The following is a 19,325-nucleotide window of genomic DNA, read 5'->3' on the forward strand; positions in this document are numbered from 1 at the left end:
CTGCTACTAAATCTATTATTTGTAGCCTTCATGTGTTTGGAAAACTGATTGCCTCAAACAGCCCTATATTCCTTTAAGAAGTTAAAGACTGATTATGAGGTTGATTTTTAATTCAAAATTTCCCAAGCCTGCTACCACGAAACCTATTATTGTATTTCTAGCCTTCATATGTTTGGAAAACTGACCACCTCAAGCAGCCCACACACATTTCTGAAACTTGCTGCCATGAGCCCACATGCATTTTGGAATATAAAGTGTGTATTAAATACTTGGTGTCTAACTTTCTTTAATGAAATTTTAGTGGTTTCAATTAGCAAGCCTTTGATAAGTTGATTTGCTAATTTCAACCATCATTCAGTAATGAGAGAATGAGTCTCCTGAAACAGACTGACATAGAATTCTATGATATTTTAAACAAATTAGCCTTTTTTTCTGATGTTATATGCCAAGAATTTTTCAGTCTTGAATAGGGACACACAGGACAGTTTTTATAAATATTAAGGTTTTGTATCCTATATACTGAATTTATATATAGAATCACATATCTTCCTTTATTAAACACTGATTTTAAGATGTTCATATTTCCAAATAATATTTTATTTTAATGATCACTATTCAGTATTTTTATACAAAAGGATAATTTTATATTTACAGCATGATTATCAAAAGCAACTAGAAGCAGTAGGTAATACCACCAAAACTCTTAGTGATGGAGATCAGTTTACGGTGTCCCAGGCAGAGAAATCTGTTTCTCAACAGATGCAGCAGGAGAATGCTGTTGATATCAAGGTTTGTATCAACAGTGGTGTTCAACAGTGTTTATTTATTTTATTCAGTTTCAGTGTTATTGATATCTAATATATTACAGGATACTTTAAAATTAAATTTACTAGTCTTTTACTTGAAGAAAAAAAAATTCAGTTGTATCAGTATTAGAAAAGTAATAAATGAAGCATTGGTGTGAAAGCATTAAGTTTTGTTATTATGGAAGATCCTTGAATTTACTTAAGAATTAGGTGTTCTGAAAGTAATAGCAGTATATTTATATTTAAAATTTATAGCTGTTAAAAAGTTTTATTTTATTTAATTTTAATAATTGAACATGTTTTATAATTAATTTTAAAATGTTTCACATATATGACACAACCAGTTTATTTATGAAGATTGTGTTTTCCTTAAAAGATTGCATTAAAATTGAGCAGTGATTAAGTATAAGAATAAAACCTTTAACCTATATATAGAATAATGAAGCAACATTATGATGAGGTGTAAATTGTTGAAAGAAAAGTTTAAAAATGTGTACATATTTTTAAAAGAGTACAAATAAGTGTAGAGAATTTGCTTTGTGTTAGCAGACCTATCTATATCAGTACATTAATAAATGAAGCACCTCCATTATTGATGAACAGTTATAGGAATTACTACTGAGACTTTCAAACTTTTGCCCTGTTTTTGTTTTTCATCTGTGCTTGAATCTGTTGCTATAGCTCATAGATTATTGCTAAACAATAAAAACTAGTAAGGAAGAAAGTTTGTTATTTATCTTGCTTATGAAATGTGCTTTAGTTTTTGTTTGCAAGTTAGCTTTATTCTCAGGCTTCTGCTGTTTATTCATTGTATTGCTGTGCTAGAGAAAATTAACAGGCAGGGCATGGAGGTTAAAAAAAACATAAGCACAAGCTGGGAGTAATGTCAGACTTATGGAATCAGTTTTATATTTTGTGTTAGTTTCAGGAGCTGTGACCTTTAAAAAAATAAGTGCATGATGCTTAAAGGTGCATAATAGAATTTTAAATAAAAAAAATTAGCTTTGCACCAAAGTTGAGGATTTAAAATTATGTTAAAAGGTAGGGATTTCATTGATTCAAACAAACTGAACTGAATATCATTCCAATAAAATTAGAATAAAATGAAAATAAAAAAATAAAAGAGCTATGTTCCTGTTGTAAGTTGTGTATTTTTTATACAGTACATATTTACAATTTTGTTATAAAATGAAAATTATCAAGATAAGAGAGATTTTCTCTCCTTGGCTGAAATTAAATTAAAAAAATATCAGCAACACAAAAATTGATCATAATTTTTGGACTGTTTGAAATTTTTGTGGATAACAGGATTGTATATTTATGCAAATATATTTTAGAGTGTATTGACAAAACATTAGTCCTTCTGACTTGCTTCCTTGTGTTACAGAGGATCAGTGATTTAGGTGCAAAGTGTCCAAACTGGCTATGAAGTTACATAGACCAAATATGGAGGGTTTCCATTGTTGAATTTCATGTTATTGAAGGCTAAAAAGAATTCTAGAATAACTCATGGAGGGTGGACCCTACTTTCTTTGCCTAAGATCAGTGATTTCAGCCTCAATCAGAGTTTCAAAATTATTCTTGTCCTTGTTAGGAGTTGAACCCAGATCTCTCCAAATAATTGGCAGATGGCAATGTTTTGTTTGAAGACAATTTAACTCTATGTACAGAATTTGTATGAATTGTATGTATAGGTTCATCAAGAAAAGGCACAACAGTTTTGAATGTGTATATTTTTTGATGTGTTGCACTGACATTGGTTAGTTTTGTGTCATTAAAAAGGGTATTGTTAAGACAGAATTTATTATTTGTGCACAAACAATCCTTGTCCATCATTTTCAGATGTTGATTGAAGTTTGCCATAACTACAGTCGTGTTTCTACAGATGCCTTCCACAGCAGCTGTGATTTCACCTTTCAGTTCTTTAGTAGTATGTGGATTATTCCTGTAGATATTTTCCTCCAGGAATCCCCACAGTAAATAATTACAGGAATTCAGATTTGCCAAGTAACGGTGGCCAAGACTATCCAGTTCCATGTTGTCCAGAATGTTGATTAGAGATAATGCTATTCTTTCCGTGAGGAAAATGTCATAGAACCAAGTTGTTCAAACTACTAACCTCAAAATTGTTGATCTTTTTGGACATTTTTTTTTGCAGCCACATCTCACTTTAAACTCGCATTGTGCCATAACAAAACTGCCAATTTGATAAAAAAAAAAAAAAAAAAAAAACCTTTTCACACAAACTTATGTGCTGTTTAGTAGTGTACTCCATCTTATTTAGAACAGAATTTTCTATATTACTACTTGTAAAAAAAAAAAAAAAAAAAAAAAGTATCTTATGTGTTTAATGACATCAAACTTGCCATTACATCAAAACTGTTTCTGCTTTTCTTGATGACCCTGTGTAAAAAAAACAGCTTTAGATATTTCCAAGATATATATGTGTGTGTGTGTGTGTGTATGACCGCTAGTTTCAAGTTTTTACTCTGCATTGGATAAACTATTTAAACTTTCATTTGTAATGTGGCGTTAATGCAATTGCAATCAATTGTGCATTATATGCTCGCTAATAGTATTGGGGCATGATTTTATTTAAATTTTTGTGGGTGATTTTTATTTGTATGGGATGTGTTTCGGGCATTATGACCTGACTGTCTGCCTAGCAATTGGGGTGCTAGCTGTAGTCGGTTAGCCTATTGTTATATGTTTAAATTTAAAAAGAAATAAAGTTAAAAGACTTTTTAAAAGAATTTTATACTAAGGTTAATTACATTCATTCACATGGGCATCTTTCTGCTACTTCCCCAGGGGATTTGAGCGGACAGATAGCCAATATTAAATGAATGTCTCATGCATACCCGTTTCTGTTGTCCCAATAACAGTTTTAATAATACATTATCATATTTTGTTTTTATTTTTAAGTATTCTGATTAAAAGTATCTGAGAAATTTAAGTTTCTCAGAAATCTGGGAGGGAAAGTTAATCCCCCAGGGCAAAAAGTAGCTAACAATGGACTATGATGACTACCCTGCTCTTGAACAGCCTAGGCTCTCATCTAGTACAGTCAGCGATGCTGACCATGAAATTGCATATGACGGAACAAAGACAAAAAGATTGCGGAAGGACACAGAAATGTCTAGAAAATGTAGCGGGCTCACCCAAAATGGTGAGAAGACTCAGCATTTTGAGTCTTCGACTTGCAGTTACCACCAATAGGTCAGATCTGGTGACCTATTGGTGGTAACTGCAAGTCGCACACATTCTGAGACTTTGCTGAATGCTGAAATTAACATGAGTCACTGCTCCCTCGTACATTTCCTTCACAAGCCTTACGTACTTTTCTGATGCACCCTTCTCCCTCATGCATCTCCATACCTCTTGTCTGGGCACTCTATCATATGCTTTTTCCAGGTCTATGAACACCACGTGCAACTCTACTTGCATCTCCCTGTACCTTTCCGTCACCTGCCTTAAAGCAAAGATCTCATCTGCTGTTCCTATTCCCAGCATGGAACCGAACTGTGCCTCTCCTATTTCCATCTCCTGTCTTATCCTTCCTTCCACAATTCTTTCCCAGATCTTCATCGAATGAGACTTTCGAATGAGTAATAAAACCATTATTAGATCAAATTAATTCTGATATCTGTTGCATTGAACCTATAATTTGAAAACGTACTTTAAACATTCTTACAAAGCTTGAATGTTTTTATAATTAAAAGCCAAAGTTAGATCAGAAAATAGAATGTCACAATTTTTTTTTTTTTTTTTGATTTCCTTGCCATGATCTGTATACTTTATCAGCTAAAGCATTTAAACATGTAAAAACAAAATGGTTACATAACCCATAATTATGGCTATTGGTCTCTCTCTCCCAGAATCTGAAGAATCAATGTAGGCAATAGACTTCTGAAAATTTAACAACACTGATCCTTTTGCTATTGGATGAAAATTCTTCAGTTCTATTGAGCACCTCTTATTCAGCACTAGATCCACTGTGTAGTATAATCACATCTCAAGAATCAGTTTTATTGAAAAGTTCAACCAAAATATTTACCAGATAGAAACTAGTAACTTTAACACACAAATCTGAGATTTGGTCAACACCTGTTGTATGTTTTTTTTTTTTAATTATGAAACCAAGTTTCTCGAAATACACTTAAAATATGATGTTAGGTAGCTTTTGGAATAGCCAATACAAATGCAACATCCCAAATCGGATTTTTTTTTTTGGGTGAAACTTCAATTTGGTGCAAAACTTTTTCTTTGAGTAGTGCTATTAATGACAAATTAATAGCACTACTATCCAGTTCAGTTATATTTAAGTTAAATATTATTTAACTTATTTCCAACCTAATATGGAACTACTCATGTAATATGCCACTCTGTATTGAAATAGAAAGATATGTAATTGATTTTTTGTGATTCTGTTCCAAAAATTATTTTTCTATTTCAGTGCAGAGAAGTGTATTATGTGAGTACAGTAATACCCCGAAGTTACGCGATAGGTGGGTCCGACGAAAATCGCGTAAGTCGAATTCGCGTAAGTCGGGGTACAACTTTGCATATAAATACATATAAATTTTGCTTAATTGGGACCAAGGACTAACAAAAACACTAGTTTAGAAAAAAAATATTAATAAAATTGCAGTTCTTTATACATATTAATACAAAATATGTATTAAAAAAACAAATGACTTACGTTAAAAAGTTATTTCGATGTCGATGGCTTCATAAAATCTAACAAATTCGTCTGACGACACAGCGCGTTCTTTTTTTCACACAGAATTTCTTCGTAGCAAGCTAATAATTTTTTTATTCCTTGCTTTGTAGCTATAACGCGTTCTTCGTTGGAGTCTATGTTTTCTAAAATTTTTAAGCCCTTTACAATTGAGCCCTTTTCAATTTTCAACCTGTCAAGTTTGCAATTGTCATGTGCTTTTCGCCGTTGCTTCATTTAGGCCTGTAGCACGTGCAATATCACATGGTCTTTCATTTCGCTCAAAGCGTTTCACAATTTCATATTTTTTTCCTCTATCGACAGAGGCGGACTGGCCATAAGCCTTACCGGGGAAACCCCGTTGGCCAGTGTGATTTTGGCCATAAACCATAGTATGAGGCCACTATAAATTTTCCCGGGTAAGAATTTTTGACCCAGTCCGCCTCTGTTTATCGATAATTGCTTTTCTTTTTCTCTCTGAATCTGCAGTGTCTTCACCAGGACGCTTCCTTTTCACACCTTTTAATTAAGTATTTTACTCATTTTTAGGGAATAAAGCACAATTACAAAACGAGGAGGCACGCTTGATACGCATAAACAAAGCTGCACGCATGTAGCAACTGAATAAACAACACCATAAAGGCAGAGATACACTATTAACACCTCACATTTCTAGGGGTTACTACCATAAAACAATAAAAATCCAGTTGCGTTTCTGCTAGTGAAATCTGTTATAAACTGGTAGTAAACTCGATCTAATTGCATTTGCGGTTATACCGATAGCTGGAATTGTGTTGGTTTTTACGTTATTATGGTGAAATGTGTTTCCCCTTCACTGATATAAAAAACATAAAAGCAACAAAGTTGAATTTTGTTCATCTTTCGCTCTCATTCTCCGCCGTCGCACCGTATATCGATAACATATGAAAAACGACCTTGAAGATAGTGGGCGGCAGCGTTGCCAAACGAAAAAATCAGGAACCGCGTAACTCTGAGTTCGCGTAAGTCGGGGTAGCGTAAGTCGGGGTATTACTGTAGTTAGTTAACTTAAATGTAATTCAGTTGGCAGCATGCAATCTGATTCTGTGTTGTTCATCCAGAAATGTTTGTTATTTTGATTTTTGTGAGTAATTACACCATTGTCTTGAACTTGAACTCACAATAGAAAGTCTGCTGGCTGTCAAAAAGTCAGAAAGTCTACTGGCTGTCACGGAACCTTAAAATGATTGAATCAAAACATTCAATCATTTTAAGGACACTTCTTTTTCTAAATGGTATTTTAATATCTTTAGATCCTAATTTCAGAGAAAAGAAAACTATTCTAATAGTTTTTAAACTTGACTTTTCTTTAAGTAACAAAAATTGAATTGTGAGAAACCTTTGAAGGTTTCTTTCTGTTGAATTCAAACCTTTGAATTCAAAAAACTCCAAAACTTGAAGTTTGTTCAAGAAAGCTTATGAGAGAAATCCACAAAGCATTCAGTAGCTCATAGTGAGTATTGAAAATTGTTACGTGTGTAGCGATGTAAACTCTTCACATCACTTGCAATGTGATCAAAATAGTGAATATGTGTATTGCTAACAGTGGAGAATACTTTCAGAATCATTTATAAAATATTATTTGTTAATTATTCTGATAATAAATTATATTTTCCTTTTATTAATTTTGGGTTTACATAAAAATGAACATCTGGTAACCAGTGGAAGTAGTAAATATATATACACTGAAAGGACAGAATTCATGGGATACCTGGTTTATGGGCAATGTGGTGCTGTCATCCCTCTCGCTAGTGAACGAACCCACTGCATGGCAGGTATATAGGTAACTGCATTACTGCATTCATGTAGACGAATTCGATGCCAGTATGGATAAATGTCATGAGTTAACAGACTTTGAAAGAGGGATGATAGTGGATGCCTGACATATGGGGCACTCTATCGCTGAGGTGGTACAGAAATTTCACTATCCCCATTCAACAGTATTGAGAGTGTATCGGGAATACACCATTTCTGGAATAGCATCTCATCGTGGACAGTGCTGTGGGTGGAGAAAGGTGGTGGATGAACTTGGCCGTTGACGTCTGTCTCGCATTGTTTCAGCCAGCTGGAGAGCAACAGTGGCACAAATCACTGCCAACTCCAAGGGAGGTGTCAGAAACATCTCCACCAAGACCATCAGGCGATCATTAGCCACAATAGGTTATGGGAGCCGCCAACCAACCAACCAGAGTCCCATTGCTAACACCACAACACATGACTCTACGCCTCAACTGCGCCAAAGAACATTGGCACTAGACCTTGGATGATTGGAGATGGGTCTCCTGGTCCTATGAGTCCTGTTTCCAGTTATTTCAAGTGAATGGGAGGGTGTGTATCTGGCAGAAGCTATGCACCCATTATGTCAACAAGGAACTGTTCGGGCAGGTGGACAGTCGATAATGGTCTGGGGTGTGTTCAACTGGCACACGTTGGGACCTCTGGTACAACTAGGCACATTTCTGAATAGTACAGGCCCAGGTTACGTGTCCACCCTTGCAGACTAGCTGCATCCCTTCATGGTCATTGTGCACCCACAGGGCAATGGACTCTTCCAGCAGGACAGTGTGCTTCCCCACAGAGTCTTGGTGACTAGAACATGGTTTGAAGAGCAGTCCAAAGATTTTACCACCATGGAATGGCCTCCCCATTCACTGGTCATGAACCCTATAGAGCATCTTTGGGATGCTGTGGAAAGGTCCATACGAGCTTTGGATCCTCCACCCAGGAATGCAATGGAATTATGGACAGTGGTGCAGCAAGCACGGATGGAAATACGCCTTTGTGAACTAGTGGACTCAATTCTTCACTGTGTGACTGCCCTTATCCTGGTGAAAGGTGGGCCTACTTGTTACTACGTAAGTATCCCATGATTTCTGTTCACTCAGTGTATATCTGATGAGCTAAGAATAAATCATGGACAAATGGACATTAACAGCAATAATACAGTTTCCCTTTCCTCCAGTGAAGACAATTAAGCAATGTTCCTTGGAAATCCAAATGTGCAATTTAAAAGATATAATTATAGCAGATGAAATAAACATCTCCAATGAATTTCAAAACATAGACACCACACAAATTTCATTACTTGAAAAAAAAAAAAAAAAAAAAAAAATTGTAACAAATCAAAGCTGAGCTGCACTATTTTCAGAAGAACAACATATCTATTACAAGTGAAACCTGAACCAATCTTCAATTAAAACCAAAAATCTCACAGTACAAGATGCTCATATTCTAAGAAAACCTATTATTATCCACTGCTCTTCATGGACAAATGTTATTAGTGGAGTTCCCCAGGGTTCGGTGCTGGGCCCATTATTGTTTTGTGTATTCATCAATGATATTGATGAAGGTATATCAGGATTAATGTCCAATTTTGCAGATGATACAAAGGTTGGCAGGGTTATTAATGACAGTAAAGACAGTATGCTATTCCAACTGGATCTAGACAAGTTGGGCAAATGGACTGAGAAGTGGCAACTGAAGTTTAACATTGACAAATGTAAAGTACTGCATGTGGGTAGATGTAACCCCAGAGGAACATACCAGTTGTGTGGTACTACACTTAAAGTGGTAGAAAATGAAAAAGACCTGGGGGTAATTGTGCAGTCAAATATGAAGTTCGTGAGCAGTGCAGATGGGCTGCCAGGGTAGGGTAGGTTACGGAATTTTGTCAATAGAAATTTTGCTAGCAGGGACAGAGAGGTGATTATCCCATTGTACAAGGCAATGGTCAGTCCACACCTAGAGTACCTCACCAATTTTGCAGAACTTAAGCCTTTCTCTTACCAAGAAAAGCTTAAGTTCTGCAAATTGCAGCACCTGGAGAGTAGGCACCTGCAAGGTGATCTGATTGAGGTGTATAAGGCCTTGAATGGGTTGAGCAAGCTGTGAATGCTGATGGGATTTTTCCTCTTGCTCAGATTAAGAATCTGAGGGAGCATAGATTCAAATTGAGGAAAGACATTTGTAGAATAGATGTGCGGAAGTTTGCCTTTAGCTAGCGGGTGGTTGATTGGTGGAACGGACTTCCATCTTTTGTTGTGGAAGTTGATAGCCTAAATTAATTTAAGGCTGAGATGGACAGGCATTTGGAATGAATAGAGGGGTGAAATGGGAGGGGTTTTTTTTTTTTTTTTGCTGATGCTGCATAAGCTTGCTTTCTTGCATTATATGCCTCTACTAATGCTAATACTAATTATCAGAAACTTGTATTCTAAGAAATCCTAGTTATATCAGAAAACTTACTTATGTGTGACAGCTTAAGTAAGTAAAATATATAATTCATGTATGTATAGCTGTATAAATAAATAACATGAATTGTGCTTAAAAGTTGTGCTTCTGTAAATATTACATATATCACTAAAAGAAAAAAAATTGTTTTTATTTCCTTTAATTGTATCTAATATAATACCACTTCCAGTAATATGTTTATAGATTTGAGGATGAGCTTTGTAATATAACGGTTTGTTTCAAAGCTCATCCTCAAATCTATAAACACCTTGATTGTAGGTGTTTCGAATTCATTTCTGTTAAGAATCATTTATTTAAAAATAAGGTTAACCTTCTTAATCAGCTAATATAATAGGTCTTCATATTTTCTACGTATATAAATAATACATAAGATGATATAGCTTCTCCATTTAAGTTAATTGATCTTTCATATTCATCCGTTAGTGAAATAACTTTCATTAAATGTTGTTTTGTTGAGAGGAAAATATACTGGTGGGTTATGTTTTTCAATTATAGCAGCAACTGGAAAGCTTATAGGTTTAAAGTTATATATTACATCGGAGTGAATGTTATTATCATTAACTCTTTCTACAACTGAACAATGTACTAATATTTTATTTACTCCAAAAGCAATATTAGCATATACTTATCTCTGTTTATTCTATCTTTATATATCTTTTGTTCAAACCATAACACAATATATAACTTTCCTTCTGAAAAGTCAATTTCATAACCATCATCTGATTTGACTAAGAATCTCCTTGCAGATAAATTTCTGTCAGTAACAGTAGGTGGCTTTTCTGAATCAAAATGAAGTTTTAAATAATCATTAAGGAAATCATTAAGGATCAGCAAGTTTATTAGATTTAAATAAATCTAATAAACTTGCTGATCTTGAGCTATCTGAATGTGTGACAATGATGCAACAACCTTTATCTGCAGGAATGCAATGATATTTTGATCTTGCGATGAAATGAAGACGAATAAAGTAAAGTATTTTTAAATGGTCCTAAATTTTTTATTTATTAATTTTAATTTTTATATAAAATTTCTTAAAAACAAAACTATCCAAAGGGTACCTTTCAAGTTAGTTTGACAGTTCAAAGTTATCGGCAATGCCTCTCATATGTTCAACATAATTTTGAATATTAAAATTTCTAATGATAGCTCGTATCTTTGCATTTTCTTCTCTGTATTTTTTCAATTTGAAGGGTGGGTTCTGTCCAATGATTAACTACTCATGGTAAAGGTCTCTTCTTCTTTGAACTTTATGCAACCCATTGATAAACTTCCAGATATCAGAATGTTCTATTCCTAGCTCACACTGCAGTCTTCTGTGTGCCGCTTCTGCATGGTTGTTAGTTCAGTCATCATTGTTTAAAATTGTATATAAATTTCACATTTCATGTGGAAAAAGTGGAAGATATCTACCATTACCTTGTCTCCTCGTCTTCTATCTACATAGTTGTCCTCAAACCAATCAAAGAGTGGTTGCAGTTTATCGGGGAGAATATCAGCAAGGTGTTTAATTGCTTTGTCGATGTATTCACTTGGTACAAATGGAAGTGCACTAATCATTTTAGCTTGCAGAGAAAATTGTGTATGATTGTTATACCACCTCTGGCCTTTAGGCAATAGCACTTAATTCCTTTAGCTTATAAGAGCTAAAGGGATTAATTCTGCAGATTAAGCGCTAAAACATTTTACAATTTAGTGATGCCAGTAAAACCCTGCAGGAGGAAACTGGCCAACCACAGCACAGGATAGAAAAAGATGGAAAGTTTTGGGAGAGTCCTTTGCCCAGCAGTGGGTCAGCAATGGCTAAAAATAAGTAAAACCTATACATCCTATACACTACTGTACCGAGAAGTCGTGCTGGTCAACTGCTATCTATGTTTCCACAGCCATTGGCAAAGATTAAGGCATATTCCTGACACAGACATTGTTTTCTGTTTTCTACTGTAAGCACCCTATTAGAGAATTAGGAGAGAGTGATTTTCCTTTTCACTGGAAATTCATCTGTTGTTTTGAAGAAATGAGTCATCCACACTTTCACTAAATTCACCTGTCTCTGTTTACGTGGTAGGTACAAGTAGTCCATAAATCAATTTTGTTTTTAGCTGCTGTGCAAGTAACTGTACAGTGTCTAAGACAAGCAATATCCCAGTTTGTCTGAAACGTAAAATAATGAACCAATGTATACTCCCCACCATGACTTCTGGAAGTGAAACTTGGGCACTCACCAAAAGAATGGAAGAGAAGCTGAGAACTACACAGCGAAAAATGAACGAATTATATTAGGAATCAGGCTGTTAGATAAGAGAAACACATGGATTAGGCAGCAAACTCAAGTAAAGGATATTCTTATCAAAACTAAAGAACTAAAATGGTCTTGGGCAGGACACATAGCTCGAAGATATGATGACAGATGGACTAAGAAAATAACAGAATGGTACCCAAGAGGAGCTAGAAGAAAACCTGGAAGACAAAGGCGGAGATGGATAGATGAAATTCATGAGTTTTTGGGTAGTAAATGGATGGCCAGTGCTCAAAACAGAAGGAACTGGAAAGTTGCTGGAGAGGCCTTCATCCTGCAGTGGATTGAAAATGGCTGATGATGTCTAAGAGGAAATCTTTGAGTTTAGTGTGGAAAAGTTGAAGTGCTTAATAGTGTAGATCGGGGCATTGAAAAAAAATAAAGAAATTGCTTTAAAATTTGGTATTCCTGCCAGTAGCGTGTTAACCATTCTGTAAAACTGTGTTTTGATTTTCAAACTGTTGGAGGAACTGGAACCCAGTCAGAAGCATGTGAAATTATGCCTGTGTGAAGATGTAAATGAAGCAGTCTTAAGCAGATAAAGTTGATTCGAGACAAAAACGTGCAGATATCAGGGCCATTAATAGAAAAGGCTATGCAGTATTCATCTTTTCTGGGGCACGAAACGTTCCAAGCCAGTTGGTTGGCTGGACAGATTTAAAGAGCTCTATGGCTTACTCAAAAAAGTTATTGCTGATGACAGTGGAGTTGCAATTGAAGAAGACTATACCCATTGAAAAGAAAGAGTTTTGAAAAAAATTTTTTGAACAGTGGATTTTAAATTTTGATAGAAAGATGACAAAAGAAAACAGAAAAATTGCGTTGATTGTCGACAACTGCCCATCTTCACTTGGTAATTTTGAAACTTACAAATGTGAAGCTTGCTTTCTTCTCTCCAAATGCCTCGTCTAAACTGCAGCCAATGGGCCAAGGATTTGAAAATGTACTACTTAAGGTGCATACTGAAAGAAATTATACTAAGGATAGAAACCAACCAACCTATAGATTTGTGGATGTGCATATCAGAGTTAGCAAAAGTGTAGAGTCAAGATGTGATGGAAACAACGATTAATGAATTGTTTCACAAAAGCAGGTTTTGCTAAAATGAACAATTAAAACAATTAGCATTAGTAGAGACACATGATGCAAGAAAGCAAGCTTATACAGCATGAGCCAAAAAAAAAAACACATTTCCATTTCACTGAACCATTCATTACAAATGTTTGTCTAGTTCTGCCTTGAATTTATTTAAGCTATCAACTTCCACAACAACAGATGGAGGTTTGTTCCAGCAATCAACTACCCACTGGCTAAAGGAAACTTCTGCACATCTGTTCTACAACTGTCTCTCCTCAATTTGAATTTATGCCCTCTCAGGTGATTATTCTGAGCAAGAGGAAGAATCCCATCAGCATTAGCATTAGTAGAGGCACATGATGCAAGAAAGCAAGCTTATTCAGCATCAGCGAAAAAAAAAAAAAAAACACACACCACTCCCATTTTACCCCTCCGTTCCTTCGAAATACCTGTCCAGTTGAGCCTTAAATTTGTTTAGGCTATCAACTTCAACAACAAATGATGGAAGTCGGTTCCACCAACCAACCACCCGCTGGCCAAAGGCAAATTTCTGCATATCTATCCAACATCCGTCCTTCCTCAATTTGAATTTATGCCCTCTGAGGTGATTATTCTGAGCAAGAGGAAGAATCCCATTGGCATTGAGCATGCTCAAACCATTCAAAGCCTTATACACCTCTATCAGATCACCTCGCCAGTGCCTAGTCTCCAGACTCTGTAATTTCCAAAACTTAAGCCTTTCTTCGTAAGAGCAATCCTTTGTTCCATTCACTAATCTTGTTGCCCTTCTCTGTACCCGTTCCAGCAGCTCTACATCCTTCTTGAAATGAGGCTTCCAGACCTGTATACAGTACTCAAGATGTGGCCTAACCATTGCCTTATACAAGGGAATAATCACCTCCTTATCCCTGCTAGAAAAATTCCTGTATATCATTGACAAGACACCATGAGCTACTCTTGCAGCTCGTCTGCACTGCTTAGAGAACTTCATATCTGCCTGCACAATTACCCCCAGGTCCTTTTCATTCTCCACCACTGTCAGTGTAGTACCGCAGAGTTGATACGTTGCTCTGGGGTTACTGTTTCCCATATGTAGTACTTTACATTTGTCAATGTTAAACTTCATTTGCCACCTCTCAGCCCATCTGTTCAACCTTTTCAGATCCTGCTGCAGCAGCATAGCGTCAGTAGTGTCCTTGACAACCCTGCCTACCTTTGTATCATCTGCAAACTTGGACATTAAACTTGATATACCATCATCAATATCATTCATAAACACCGAAAACAACAACGGACCCAACACTGAACCCTGAGGAACTCCACTAATAACATTAGTCCACGTTGAGCAGTGTCCATTGATTACCACTCTCTGTCTTCTGCCACTCAACCATCCCCTTATCCATAGCAGCAATTTGCCTCCAATGCCACACTGCTCCAATTTGTGCAGCAGTCTTCCATGTGCAACAGTATCAAAAGCCTTTCTAAGATCCAAATATATAATATCAAAGTTAATCCCTGCATCCAGTTCTTTTGTGACTACATCATAGTATCCAATCAAATTGGTCAGGCAAGACCTGCCCTTAACAAAACCATGCTGCGTCTGAGCTATTACTGAATTCTTGTCTAGATGATCCTGCAGTGCTTCTTTAACCAGTGATTCCATTAATTTTCCTGGAACAGAAGTTAAACTAACAGGTCTATAATTACTTGTGTCAGCCTTTGATCCTCCTTTGTGAATTGGGGTTACATTTGCACATCTCCAGTCTATGGGTACCTCCCCTGAGTCCAAAGAAACTCTCATTATTATGGCAAGGGGTTTGCTTACTTCCTTTGCTCCCTCTTTTAATATAACTGGATAGATCCCATCCACCCCAGGTGCCTTTTTTATGTTTATCCTCAACAATCTCTCCTCCACTTTCCTCTCAGTTATTACAAAATCATCTAGCTCACTGCCAATGTCTACTTTACCTACGTCATTCTCCTTCCTGAATAATTCCTCATGCGTGAATGTAGATGCAAAATACTCGTTTAGATTGTTAGCCACCTGAGCAGGATCCTCAACTGTTGAACCATCAATATCCAGTAGACCAATCTGATTCATCCCTTTCCTTCTTGAGTTTAAATAGGTAAAGAACTCTTTTCTGTTTTTCTTTGCATCCTTTGCCAAGGATTTTTTTCGTAGTCTGCCTTTGCCTGCCTAATCTCCTTTGTGACTTGGTTACAGACCAACTTATATCTATCGTAGGCTTCCATGTCGCCCATTAATTTGTATGTATTCCATGCATTTTTCTTCTCTGCCACATGTCTCATTAGTTCATCTGACAACCATTTAGGCCTAAACCTTGAACAATATTTCTTAGTTGGTATGTAAAGCCTGGTAGCTTCCAAGATTAGTTCCTTGAATGCTTCCCATTTTGAGTTTGCTGTTGGTAACATCATCAGTTGGTCCCACTGTATAGAATTTAAATACTGTCTCAGACCATCATAGTCGCCTTTACGAAAACAAAAACCCTTCCCTTTACCTCTGATGGTAGTTACCTCTTGAGCATTGGGCCTGCTCAATCCATTCAAGGCCTTATACACCTCAATCAGATCATCTCGCAGGTGCCTAGTCTCCAGAAGCTGCAATTTGCAGAACTTAACCCTTTCTTCATAAGAGCACCCCCCCCCTTTGTTCCCTTCAGCAGTCTTGTTGCCCTTCTCTGTACTCGTTCTAGCAACTCTACATCCTTTCTAAAATGAGGCTTCCAGGCTTGTATGCAGTCTGATTTATTTCCCATCTTTTACAATATCTCTGAATTTACAGTATTTTTAACTGTCGAAAAGGTCATATTTATTTATAAAGAGAATCAGCGATGACAGGGATGAAGTGCTACAAGACATTGAGTAATGTTGGGAATAACTCCAAGCGAGAGGTTTGATGAGTGGAGAAATTGTTCTTGATGAATTTTTAGGAGTTGATAATGATGTCATAGTAGCTGAATATCCAAGTGACTCCAACATTTTTGAGCCTATTTAAAGAACTAGTGACAATATTGACAGTGAGTTGAATGAAAATGAGGGCAACAAAGGGGATGAGGGGAAATAGCAATATTAAACCCACCAAACAAGAAATGTTGGTAGCATTTGAAACTTTGCTTAGAGGCCTTCAGTGGAAAGAAAATGTAACAGAAAATATATTTGAGTATTTAAACAAATGTGAACATTTTTTATGAACGGTGTACAATAGAATCCAGTGTACAACAAAAAATTATTGTAAGTAGTTATTTCTTAATATGTGTATATTAATAAATTAATTGTTTTAAAATGTTAGAAAATTTATTCATTCGCCTTATTTCTAATTTATTTCCCATCTTTTACCATATTTCTGAATTTACAGTATTTTTCACTGTTGAAAGGTCATATTTCCTTATAACAGAAATTTCTGTTTAACAAATTTTTTCAAGGGAACAATCGATTTCGTTATATAGAGGTCCATTGTATATATATATATATATATATAAATATCACATTAATTTAACCTAAGCAGACTGAAGAATGTCGATAACTAATTTTCTTGTTTAAACTTACATCCTTATATACTTTGACTAATTAAGCCCTGCCTGCCATGTCCCTCCAATACTGAATTCCTACATGATCCTGTTTTTATTAATTTTTTAAAATTACATTATATTATTTAAAATTAATTTGAATGTAATTTTATGTTAAAGTTAAAACCTATATTAATAAATAAATAATGTACTTAGTGGCAGGTTGGGTGGCAGCAGAATGGTTGGCACCCAGTTCGGTCTGTGTTGAGATGGCCATGCCCAGATGGCTGCACTGAGTCATCCGTGCTGAGTTGTCCTAGATCTTGTGTAGGAGCAATGTGTGTGTATATGCATTCTGAAATTTTCGTTTACTCTTTAATCGAACCTCTGCATTCATTTCTTCAGGTAGTTGTCCAGAGAGGCTTCAACGTCTGTGAGTAAACAGGCTATGGGAGGCTTAGAGGGTAGTGTGACAAATTTGATGCCAAGATTCAAAAGTAGGTGCTGATCGACTGTTAATTCCTTTAACCTGTGGTGATCAACACCAATTCAAGTCCTTAGGTCATTGAGTCAGATTCCAGTAGGCATGTTTCATTCTGTCATTCATGAAGGACACTGGTTTTAAAATTTTTAGGTACAATGCAGTGGGCTTTACAACAATGGGCAAGCTGTGAATGCTGTATGTTGCAACCTCCAACAGAAACATTTTCAGCAAGTTGCTGACAGTGCAATACACATATGGTGCCTATATATATATATATATACAGGAAACCCTTGATTAGTGCGGTTAATGAATCCTTGAAATATACCGCACATATTAAAACCGCACTAATCAAACTTAAGAAACAATGGGAATAATTATAATGAATCCTTGAAAATTATGAAATTGTAAAAATATATTTTTTCTTACTCAATACGTACCTATAATGCACTGCATAGTTCTTAAATTATTAAGGAATAAATTTAAAAAAAGATAGTATGATTTAAATTTTATTTTTTGCAAAAAAAACTTATCTAACTTCAATTGAACAGTGGTGGCTTTTTTCCTTTCCTCCATGATTTTGCGATAACAATCAATTTGCTTATCTAACCCTCAACGAACGTTCATGCTTCTCTCTGCATCTGGATCAATCTCTAGTATGAGTTCTTTTGCTTTTTAAAGTGTATTAAATAGTTCAAGTTTTTTGAATGAAATTTCTTTGGGAGCAAATTGCTTTTCTTTTGCTTCATTTTCGTCTTCTTCCTCGTATGCATGTTGATGCTCAATTTCAAGATTGTCGTTACTTAAGTCTTTTGAATGCGATTCCAATAATTCTCTAACGTTTTCTGAATCTACTTCCTCAAAGCCGAGGTCTTTTCCAATTGTAGTAATTTCATCAATAACTTTATTGACAGGATTAATGAAACCGCAAAAATCATTTGCGCATTCAGGCAAAAGATTCTGCCAGACAGCTCTCATGCAGCTGTTCGTCATTTCTTCCCACAATTTGTGTATGTTCTCAACTGCTTCTTTAATATCATAATATTAAAGAAGTTTAATATTAATAATAAAATAATAAAAGAATATGAGTTACCAGAGCAAATTTCAATTTCAGAGTGGTATGGGGTGCTGCTGTCGAGCATTTTGGAGTCGATTCCCATTCATTTAAGTTAGAAGACCCTGGTGAGTGCGTGTCACGTATTTGCCGCTTTAGGTGCCGTTGTGAGTTGCCAAGCACCGCAAGAAAAAAACAGCGCACTAATCAAATTTGATAACGCATATATTAAGGGGATAGTATCAAAAATTTTTTTCGCACTAATTAAAACCGCATTGTTCAAAACCGCATTAATCAAGGGTTTCCTGTATATATCATGTATATTAGATAAAAGGCCGTGCATGTGGCGCCTCCGTAGCCAGGTGGGCAGGAGCAGCAGTGTGTAGCACACGCTTCTTGATTAGACCGGGGTTCAAGCCCGTCACCACCAAATAAGGAGGACGCGGAAAGGTCAGGAAATGACCACTGCATATTCCCGGAGCAATATGGCCTTAGTTGCTAATGCTCCTAAAAACCAAATAACAAAATAACAGCTTCTTGATTAGACCGCAGTTCGAGCCCATGAGCCACCAAATATGGAGGATGTGGAAAGGTCAGGGAATGACCACCGCATATCCCCAGAGCAATATGGCTTTAGTTGCTAATGCTCCTAACAACAACAACAGCTGTGCATGTGGGAATCATAACAGTAAAAATTTCTTGAAAGAGCTGGCAAAACATAAATACAGAAATAAGAACAGAATTACTTTAAACTGATAAAGTAATAATGAATAATAATAAAAGCAGTAAAAATACACAAGTAAAAAGATAAAATAAATAAGATCAAATAAAAGTAAATAAAATTGGCTACATGAAGAGAAGCTTTCAAGGCAGAGTGCTTTTCTGTTAACTTGAAGGTGGGTTACACATCAATTTAAATAGCACAGTTGCCATGTTATAAGACTTTGAAGTATGTTACATTTTTTCTGTGGGTCCCAATATTAATTGTTGTTATGGGGTCCAATATTGTACGGTGATGAGCATTGGTACACACTAAATTTTGTTTTTAAATGAATGTTATATGTCACCATC

The 19,325-nt window shown here is 35.8% G+C and overlaps 1 protein-coding gene across 1 annotated transcript in view; it reads left to right on the top strand.

The window, feature by feature from the left end:
• The window catches only part of LOC150087173 (ATP-binding cassette sub-family F member 1), a 276,369-nt gene that overhangs the window by 53,651 nt on the left and 203,393 nt on the right, over positions 1–19,325 (top strand). Inside the window, exon 3 of the mRNA XM_090371867.1 lies at positions 655–789. Within this exon, the coding sequence (XP_090227993.1) occupies positions 655–789 (135 nt within the window). The remainder of the gene's footprint in view (positions 1–654; positions 790–19,325) is intronic.

The sequence above is a fragment of the Mastigoproctus giganteus genome, chromosome 4, assembly GCF_048544385.1.
Source record: "Mastigoproctus giganteus isolate SK-2022 chromosome 4, ASM4854438v1, whole genome shotgun sequence".
NCBI lineage: Eukaryota > Metazoa > Arthropoda > Arachnida > Uropygi > Thelyphonidae > Mastigoproctus > Mastigoproctus giganteus.